This window comes from Zerene cesonia, unplaced genomic scaffold (genome assembly GCF_012273895.1).
Source record: "Zerene cesonia ecotype Mississippi unplaced genomic scaffold, Zerene_cesonia_1.1 Zces_u003, whole genome shotgun sequence".
Classification (NCBI taxonomy): Eukaryota; Metazoa; Arthropoda; class Insecta; order Lepidoptera; family Pieridae; genus Zerene; species Zerene cesonia.
In genome coordinates, this window is record NW_024045133.1 from 35,772 (window position 1) to 46,031 (window position 10,260).

At 36.7% G+C, this 10,260-nt stretch overlaps 1 protein-coding gene across 1 annotated transcript in view; it reads right to left on the reverse strand.

The window, feature by feature from the left end:
- LOC119838545 (Kv channel-interacting protein 4-like) overlaps positions 1–4,346 on the reverse strand; it is a 24,344-nt gene extending 19,998 nt beyond the window's left edge. Inside the window, exon 1 of the mRNA XM_038364523.1 lies at positions 4,256–4,346. Coding sequence (XP_038220451.1) covers positions 4,256–4,259 — 4 coding nt within the window. The 5' untranslated portion in view covers positions 4,260–4,346. The remainder of the gene's footprint in view (positions 1–4,255) is intronic.
- Between the last annotated feature and the right edge of the window lie 5,914 nt (positions 4,347–10,260).

The window sequence follows — 10,260 nt, forward strand, 5'->3', positions numbered from 1 at the left end:
TTCTGTTTACGACGTTAGATAAATCACTAATAAATTTATCAGTAGCTAAATTAGCATCATCATATTCAGAAATATGATAGAATATAGAAAATAGAAAAAATTTAATTATTTTTTTTCCGTCACAGACGAGATTTGAACCTACGTCCACGGAGCCTGTCGTTGTACGTCAACTAAGACTGGCGCCTTAGCCCGCTCGGCTAACGAACGAACTAACAGTAACAGAATGTTATAACAGTCATAAGCTGTTAGCCCTTACGTAGAGGATACGTAAGGAAATTGTTAAATCCTGGCGCTCCTGATCAGGATAATGGGATAAACTTACTATATTACTCTATTGGCACCAGTTTTTAATAAGTGTACAAAGTTTGAATGAAATCGGTTCGCGGGAAGTGGGAGAAAAACGGGTGTGAGTTACATACATACATACATACAAACATACAAGTGAAGCTAATAAAAGCGTGTTAAAAAAGCGAATTGGGCCAGCTCACACCGGGTACCACAACCTCTCAAGTGAACGGCGTTAAATGTATAAAGTATCTACTGTGTTTCATTCGGTGAGAGAGAAGCGGAGGAATATATCCTTTTCCTTACCTCTCCCTATCCGTTACTTTATTATTTTTATCCCTTCCTTATCCCTTATCCATTAAAATTGGCAATCCTTTTGCACGGGTGTATAGTCTCTGCAAATGTCCATGGGCGGTGGCAGCGCTTACCATCAGGCGACCTACCAGTTCGGCTTCTAAGCACGTCCTCCAAATTTCATTAGCGTATGTTTGTTTGCGGGCACAGCCGGTCGCATCGCTATGTTTTTTATAACAACTAGTTTGTGCGTTTTCAAAGAATCTGCACATTGAAGGAAGTCATTATATCAGATACATCATATGATAAAATCACTTATAAAGAATATCAGATATTCTAACAAGATGAGAACTTCACGCGTTTTCTCTCGTACGTATATTTTAACTACAATAATAATGTGTATGTGGAGAGACTTTATAAATATATTAGGTTCATGTACGTTGTATGTAACCGACTTCTTTAGACTCGATTTTGACCCACTTCATACGGACAGATTGAATTCAAACTCTGTACACTTATCAAGGATCCGTGACAATACAATAGTTTCATGAGTTTTATTATCCTATTATTACTTATTATCCTGATTAGGATGCTGGAATTAGATTATTTCCTTACATGCAAGTTCCAAGTGAGACAATGTCATTATTTTTACCATTAAGGCTGGATTTTTATTTTGCGTTAGTGTTATTATTTACATTTTTTTTTCTTTTTATATATCACGGTAAAACTATTCGATCAATTTTATTAATATTTTTAGCATTAGATAGTTGAATTTTTTTATTGTCTTGTACTATATATGTATTTATAGTAGCGAGCCGATAATGAGACAGAAGCACCAGCTTTGCGAGAGTGAAATACGCTACTTTTCAACAGCAAAAACATCTCAATCCCGTGGGAATTTCCTTTGTATACGCGGCCAAAGTCACGGGCAACAGCTAGTGCTTTATACGAAGCAAATATCAAGTGCCACAGTATAAATAAATGTATTGGATTCCGCCAGAAGCGAATTGTCCCTCGGGGCGCGCCGCAGGGAACATCGCTCAATGAGTTTAGTCTGTGCATTGTCTGGATTTCGCTGTAAATTTTATATGTGAAATGCCTTATGTTGGCTATTTCAAAAGTCAGAAAAATGGTTAAGAGTGTGAAGTCCCGTGTCCCCTAGTGGGGCATGGGGCAGAAGATATACATCTGTTTCACTGATCGATTTTCTTGATGAACAAGTAGGTGATCATCCTTCTGTGTCCTTGCCAGACCGCGACATTTTCTTTGTGCGTCCCCACCGGGAATCGAAGCCCCCTCCGACCCCCCCATTCTAAGCTCACGCGTTAACCACTGTACCAAGGTCATGGAATGTTTGTTTAGAGTGTTTAAATTTTTTGTTTAGTTTATCTTACGCAATAAATAGTTTGAGTATCCATAGAATTATACATAGAACAGTACCCATTGTACATTATTACTCTGCTGTTATATAAGTGTATAACTTGTTTGGAAACCAATAAAAAAAAAATAATAAGTTTTTTTACGTATGTAAGAGCGGGAAACTGAGCTGATGGTTCGCCTGATACTAAGAGCCCATTTGCAGAGGTAAGTACAAATGGATTTCCGACTTCAAATTGCAGTGATTAAGAAAGGATTGACGAGAGCAATAAAGGAGAGGACTGGGAAGGGTATGGAAGAGGATATGGGCCTCCGAGTCCCCCACTCTCGAATGAAACACAGCAGCACACTATTATTTCAAGCAGGTCTTCTGTGGGTATGGGGTAGTTCCCCGGTGCGAGCTGGACCAATTCGTGCCGCAGCGTGCTCGACTCCCACATGTGTTTATTTTTATTACTTATTACACATATCATTCTAATTATAGAGTAGATGTTACTTCAAAACAATTATTAGTTTGTTTCTTTTTTATGTGGTTTTTACGAGTGCGCCAGACAATTAAAAACTACTTCAGGCCTAGACGAGTGGCAGAATTAATATTAGAATAGAATAGAATCGATAACTCAATGTATGGAAATGACATAAGCTTACGACAGATCGGGTGATCAGATTCTGTCGGAATTTGATATTTTGTTAGACCAATATTAGCTGCTACTTATGGGCAAAATTTTTCAAATGTCGGGAAATTAGTTATTAAAAAATGGCGATGAAAGCTCGTTAAGTCTTTAATTTAAATTAAAATTAAAATTTAATTTATTTGTAAGAATGTAGTTACAATTTATGGATTTTGTGACAATATTCTCCGGCTAATACATTGTACGCCTAGTTTGGGTGTGCAGACATTACAAATCGAAAATTAAGTCCTACTAGTCCTACTAATACTATTAATGCGAAAGTTTGTAAGGATGTGTGTGTGTTTGTTGCTCTTTCACGCAAAAACTACTGAACCGATTGCAATGACATTTGGTACGTAGACAGTTGGACAACTGGAATAACATATAGGCAAGTTTTTATCCCGATATTCCTACGGGATACGGTCTAACGCGGGTGAAACCGCGGGGCGCAGCTAGTTAACAATAATGGCATACTATACTCCTTAATACTCCTTTCATGTCATAAAACCTTCAATGTCATAAAATTGTTTCGCCATTAACCAGTCCGTCAGTCTGTTTTAAATACTTACTCGTAGTTCCTTGGAATAATCAGGCATTTTATTTCATATTTTAATAGTCATAAATAATTAATACACTATCACTACATACTATAAAACAAAGTCGCTTTATCTGTCCCTATGTCCCTATGTATGCTTAAATCTTTAAAGCTACGCAACTAATTTTGATGGGGCTTTTTTAATAAATACAGTTATTCAAGAGTAGTGTTTATATGTAATATAACATTTATTAAACTACTCTGAATTTAACGCGTGCGAAGCCGAGAGAAAAAGCTAGTATACTAATAAATACTTTAGCATTAACAGTTTTTATAAGGGTTAGGAAGTATTGTTTTATTCAAGATCACGCTGTCATAATGCGTTTAAATTATATCTGAAATAATATCACAATTTATGGTGAGCCTTACTCTAATCAGGGATGTAAAGTGGAATCATCTGATCCGGTGGGTTTAAACGAGATTAAACCTGTACCGAAACGATAAATTAATCCATTATAATAAATAACCCTACTAATATTATAAATGCGAAAGTTTGTCTGGATGAAGGAACTGGAACAGGATCAGGAACTGCTAGACCGATTTCAACAATTCTCTTATCATTGGATATGCGCGAGATACCTAAGCCACAGATTATATAATACTGTAGTGCTGTAGTAAAAAGCTGTAGTGGCTCAGTGGTGAGAACCTCGCGTTGCAAAATCGATAAGTCGGGGTTCGAGACCGGGCGACGTACAGGAAATAAATTTTGAATTTATCTGCACATGTGGATAACATCACCACAGCTCGAAACGGTGGAGGAAAACATCGTGAGGAAACCGGCATGTCCGAGAATAGAAAGTTCGATGACATGTGACATCTGCCCACGCTTGCCCCAGCGTGGTGGAATATGGCCTGAACCCTCATAGGACCTGTGTCCCAGCTGTGGGAACATATATGAAAGACAGAAAGAAAGAAAGAACAATTTATTTTAACACACACAACACACAAATAATAACAGTACATAAAAACAAAAAAATGAAATAATAAAAAATATATACATGTTCTGATAATGTCTTTAATCATATCTACTCACCCATATTTAAGTCTGACGTGTTGGCGGCTGACTTATCACTTACTTTCACTGCACTTTGCACTTTGAACTCACTTTTGCTAAATAGATTTATGTTAAAATGTTAGTAGAATTTGTGTACAAATAAATCAACTAAGTTGTGTACTATATAAAAATAAGTGTAAACTTAAGGAACTGGATAGAAAACACATCTGAATGAATAGAGAAATTAATTATCTTTACCATGTAATGTTTTTCAAATAATGCGGAATTGTGTGTCATAAAACGCTTTTATTAGCTTCGCCTGTATGTTTGTAAACTGATTCCTTTTGACTCGATTCTGACCCACTTCAAACGGACAGATTGAATTCAAACTCTGTACACTTACTTATCAAGGATCGGTGACTATGCAATAATTTCAAATTTGTTTACTAACGGCTCGCCCCGGCTCCGCCCGGATTGATTTTCTTAAAGCTTTTAAATTTTATTTTCCTAATCCAGGCGCGAACAGGTACAATAAATCAAACGCCATTAAAATCCGTACAGCCGTTCTTGAGCTATAAGTAATGTTACACGACTTTCTTTTAATAAATATGTAGAATATACAACTAATAAACATAAAAATACTATATTATATTTAAAGATCACTCAAACAGTCCCAGGTTACAGACAGATAAACTCACAAATAACCGAAATAAAGCAATATGACGATTGGAACTCTGCCAGAACGTAATATTTGAAACGAAGCCGTGCATTCGACTAACTACAATAACGCATTAACTTAATGTGTGGGTAACTAACTGGATCGCGCGGTTTCATAAGTCTATACCTTATCTATATATATATATATGTATATATATCTATATATATAAAATTCTCGTGTCACAGTTTTCGTTGCCATACTCCTCCGAAACGGCTTGACCGATTCCTCTGAAATTTGGTAAGCATATTGGGTAGGTCTGAGAATCGGCCAACATCTATTTTTTATCCCGATATTCCTACGGGATACGGACTTACGCGGGTGAAACCGCGGGGCGCAGCTAGTATATATATATAAATGAATCCCTATTTCCCTTGCTCAGGCCATCACGCGTGAACGGCTGGACCGATTTTAATAATGCTTTCAACATTAGAAAGCTGAATTACACTGAGTGACAGGCTATATATTATGTACCTGGGCAAACAACTATTAACATTATAAATATGTATTTTGTGTTTGTCTTACATAGCTCGGTAACTTCTGTACAGTTTTGTTTTTTGTTCAATTGTTTAAGTTGTACAAAATTATATAATTCCCGAATTACGCGATAAGGACCGTTATTGAAATCCGCATTTGATAGGATCAGTCTATATTAAAAATACGCAGTTGACTGGCAACATGTATCTAACCGACGTTTGGGAAAAGCGAGTTCACTTAGTATTTTCTTGTGTTTGATTTTACGCGAGTATTATACATTCAGAAATTAAAAACTTTTTAACGGAGACTACTCCCCGTGACCACGCTCGCTGTAAAGTGTTCGAAACGTCGGGTTAATAATATAATGAATAAATCGCGTTGCTTGCTCTGCCATAGAAAAGAGATACCACTAGTCCCTGCTCCGTTGGGGTTAAAAACAATATTAAATACAACCCACGTCACTGAGAAGTAATGCAGCTTCTGCTGGTTTTTATTGTTTTTTTCATTGTGCAATAGGTTCGGTGCCTATTCACTTCAAACTAACAATCACACAACCACATCTTTCCTAGTATTTTCTAGTGTTAGATTTTATGCGAGTATTATACGTTTAGAAATTAAAGACTTTTTAACGGATTTTAAACGCGATTTATTCATTATATTACGTGGTACATTATTCGAAACGTCGGGTTAATAATATAATGAATAAATCGCGTTTAAAATCCGGTAAAGTCTTTATATCTTGTAATATGCAGCAGACAAATATTAGTATAGAGTACATACATACAAAAACACACAAACCATACCCCTCCCGGCGCAGCTAGTAAAAGACAAAGCAAATAGGAATAACCAAATAAAACGTAATAGAAAACACTCAACGTAAATAATTTTATAAGAGTTGTCGCGGCGCGGGGCCAATGCAGCAATTACTGTCACGCGCTATTGTAGTGGGTTACACGGACAGACTGAGGCTTTATTGTTTTGTATATAGCGCTCCAGTAAGAAAGACATAATAAACATTATTACGAATATCCTACTATCCTATCCTACTAATATTATAAATGCGAAAGTTTGTAAGGATGTGTGTGTGTTTGTTGCTCATTCACGCAAAAACTACAGAACCGATCGCAATGAAATTTGGTACGTAGACAGCTGGACAACTGGAATAACATATAGGCATCTTTTTATCCTGATATTCCTACGGGATACGGAGTTACGCGGGTGAAACCGCGGCTAGTAATATATATAGTTTAAATTAACACGCTTTAATGATAGAGCCAAGTAAATTCTGACTTGCTTTCATATAGAATAAGAAATGTAATGCTGGCGATCCTCATCAGGATAACGAGATAAACTCATGAAATTATTATATTGTCACCGACCCTTGATAAGTGTACAGAGTTTGCATTAAATCTATCCCTCTAAATTGAGTCAAATTCGAGTCTAAAGGAGTCAGTTACATACATACCAGAGCTAATAAAATCTTATATAATGCATAAACATGTTTTACTCAATACATGGTCAATTCTTTAAAACGTTGTGGATTAAAAACCAAAAGACGCCTGTGATAAATCCAAAAAAAACTATGACAACAGGCATTTCTCATTAGACGGGTAAGAAAATAATAAAAAAATAGCTCTTTGCTACCTCTCGACCCAGTTACCTCGCGAAAAAGTGAAGCGTGTGCCTGAAACTAAAATGTTCCCAAACTTTAGATCCTGCTAGATTCATTGTGGAAATTCTATGATATTTTCTGTTATATGCATTTCTATGGGCATATTTGGATATATAGAAGGTTGTTATATATTATAGTTTGTTTTTTATTTATTTACGCAATATGACAACAATTAAATACAATATACCAAATAAACAAATTTAACAACCTTCCAAATTATTACGTTTTATATTGATATTTAGTACTAGCTGTTCGCCCCGGTTTCACCCGTGGTACATATGTTGCCCAAGTCACTCAATGTAATTGCAGTTTTCTAATGGTGAAAGAGTTTTTTAAATCGGTTCAGCCGTTCACGCGTGATGCCGTGACCAAGGAAAACGGGTTTCATTTTTATATATATAAATTATACTTCCAAAATATCGTCTTACATGGGTCAAGTTGAAGGGAAAAGGAGTCGCTTACACAAACTTACAAATATGCAGGTGAATTTATTTATTTTTAACAAAAAACCTACCTTTAAAGTGTCAGAACTAGACCATAGAAATTCAAGGGGGCACCAGCTTTCAAATAGAAACAAGAATCACACAATTTGGTTCACCCAGTAAGGAATTAAGCAAACTAAAAACAGTCGAATTGAGATCTTCACCTTTTTGGGAAGTCGGTTAAAAAACGTGTAAAAAACACACCTATATAAATTGGAAAATTGATTTATATCCATCACGCTTGTCTGGTCTCAAACCCCGACTTCTCGATTTTAAGTCCGAGGTTCTCACCACTGAGCCACCACTACTTTAATTATAGTTATTTCAAATCTAAATATATATAACTCAAAGGAGACTGAGTGACATAGTGATCTATCAACGCACAGCCCAAACCACTGGACGGATCGGGATGAGATTTGGCATGCGGATAGATGTTATGACGCAGGCATCCGCTAAGAAAGGATTTTGATAAATTCTACCCCCAAGGGCATAAAATAGGGGATGAAAGTTTGTATCATGATAATTTATTTTATCCACGCATGCGAAGCTGCGGGCAACAGCTAGTCAGGCATATGCCGTTCGAAGTCAACCCTATGATTTCCAGCTTTATGCTGGTACTCCGCGTTTCCGTTTGCAATAAAATTCAATTCCAATCAGACGGAAATGAACGTTCGTGCGGATTTCCGGAATTCCGTTATTGGCTTAGACGAGCTGTGGCTCAGCGGTGCGACCTCGCGTTTGTGATAGTCGAAGGTTCGAGCGTTAGGTTCTATCTTTATTTTATTCTATCCAGATATTATTAATTTGAAAGTGTTTTTGTTTGTTTCTCGTTCTTTCTCGTAGCAACTGAGCGATTTTATGATATCACTACATAGTATAAAACAAAGTCGCTTTCTCTGTCCCTATGTTCCTATGTATGCTTAAATCTTTATAACTACGCAACGGATTTTAATGGGGTTTTTTATTGATAGGGTGATTCAAGAGGAAGGTTTGATGTATAATATCTATTAATCTACTCCGAATTTACGCGTGCGAAGCCGCGGGCAAAAGCTAGTTTAATATAAAGCATGATAAAACACAATTGAAATGTAAACCTCTCTCAAATGTCACAATCTTGCTTTTTTATAAGTATCTAGATGCAATGACTTTATATCTGAAGGTACATTAATTTTAAATCTCCTTTTTTGAAATCGGTTAAAAGGTCAAAATAAATAGCACCGACCGCAACCAAATTGCACATCAGAAAGTTGTGCACACAAACGGACCGTCTGTTTGTTCGTCCCTTAGCTATATATATAGAATTTAGTACAGTTGAATGATTTAATTATTTTATGTTTTACTTGTATTATATTTAAATGCTTCAGTTTTAATAAACTATTTTTAATTCCGATTATCCTACCAATATTATAAATGCGACAGTATGTAAGGATGTGTGTTGTTTGTTGCTCTTTCACGCAAAAACTACTGAACCGATTGCAATGATATTTGGTACGTAGACAGCTAGACAACTGGAATAGCATATAGGCAAGTTTTTATCCCGATGTTCCTATGGGATACGGACTTACGCGTGTGAAACCGCGGGGCGCAGCTAGTAATTAATAATCTTCATAAAAAAAATTAATTGCCTTATTTTTCACCCACCATTTTCATATATTTTTTTCTGTTGCCTTAACGGTTACCTGGTAGAGATCGTTACCTAGCGATAAGGCCGCCTTTTGCTTACTTTTAATGTTATGTTCTGCTTGCTTCTTTGTCTTTTAATAAGGAATAAAGAATTTAGTTTCATTCCATATTCATTTTAAAGAATATAAAGCTGATGAGTTTGTTTGTTTGAACGTGTAAATATCACGAACTACTGGATTATATCAAAGACACCTCTAAATATGTAAGTAATCCCTGATTGCTATCCTACAATGGATGTTTGTTAAGCTGACACGCGAAAACAGCTCATCGTATCTGTATGAAATTTGATACAGAGATAGATTGAAGTCTGGATTAGCACATAGATACTTAATCCGGGTACCACGCGAGTGACGCCGCGGGTTACAGCTAGTATAGATACATAGTTTCTATTTACTATACATAAACAGCTAACGTCATTCGCCAGCTCTCGTTGCGACGTGTATATAAATCATTGAACGCCTATTTAATACTTTTTGACATACATTTTTGTACATTACACATTTTAACCGACAAATTTTTGGCCATAAGCGGCCAGTTGAGCTGGTGGTTCACCTGAATGATAAGCGATCACCACCTCATGAACAGAGCAGAGGTATGACCTGCGAGTGCGCGGCCCGCTTTTAAGGGATAAGGGATAAGGAAAGGATACATGACAGGAAACAAGGAATGGACCGGGAAGGGCTAGGAGAAGGAAATAGGCCTCCGGCACCCCCACTCGCCGTACGAAACACAATAGCATGCTATTATTTCACGCCGGTCTTCTGTGGGGTGTGGTAATGATGACCCCGCAATGAATTATGGGGTAAGGGATAAGGAAAGGATTGATAATTAGAAGGAATGGACTGGGAAGGGTGAGGAAAAGATAACGGACCTCCGGGGGAAAAAAAAAACCGAAATAATCTTAAAGGATTACTTAAATAACCTATTATGAAATCACGCAAACTACGCCGCGGGCCTCTGCTAGTAGAACAGAAACAAAATGGCCGCCGCTTCCAATATTTCAATATTAAAATGG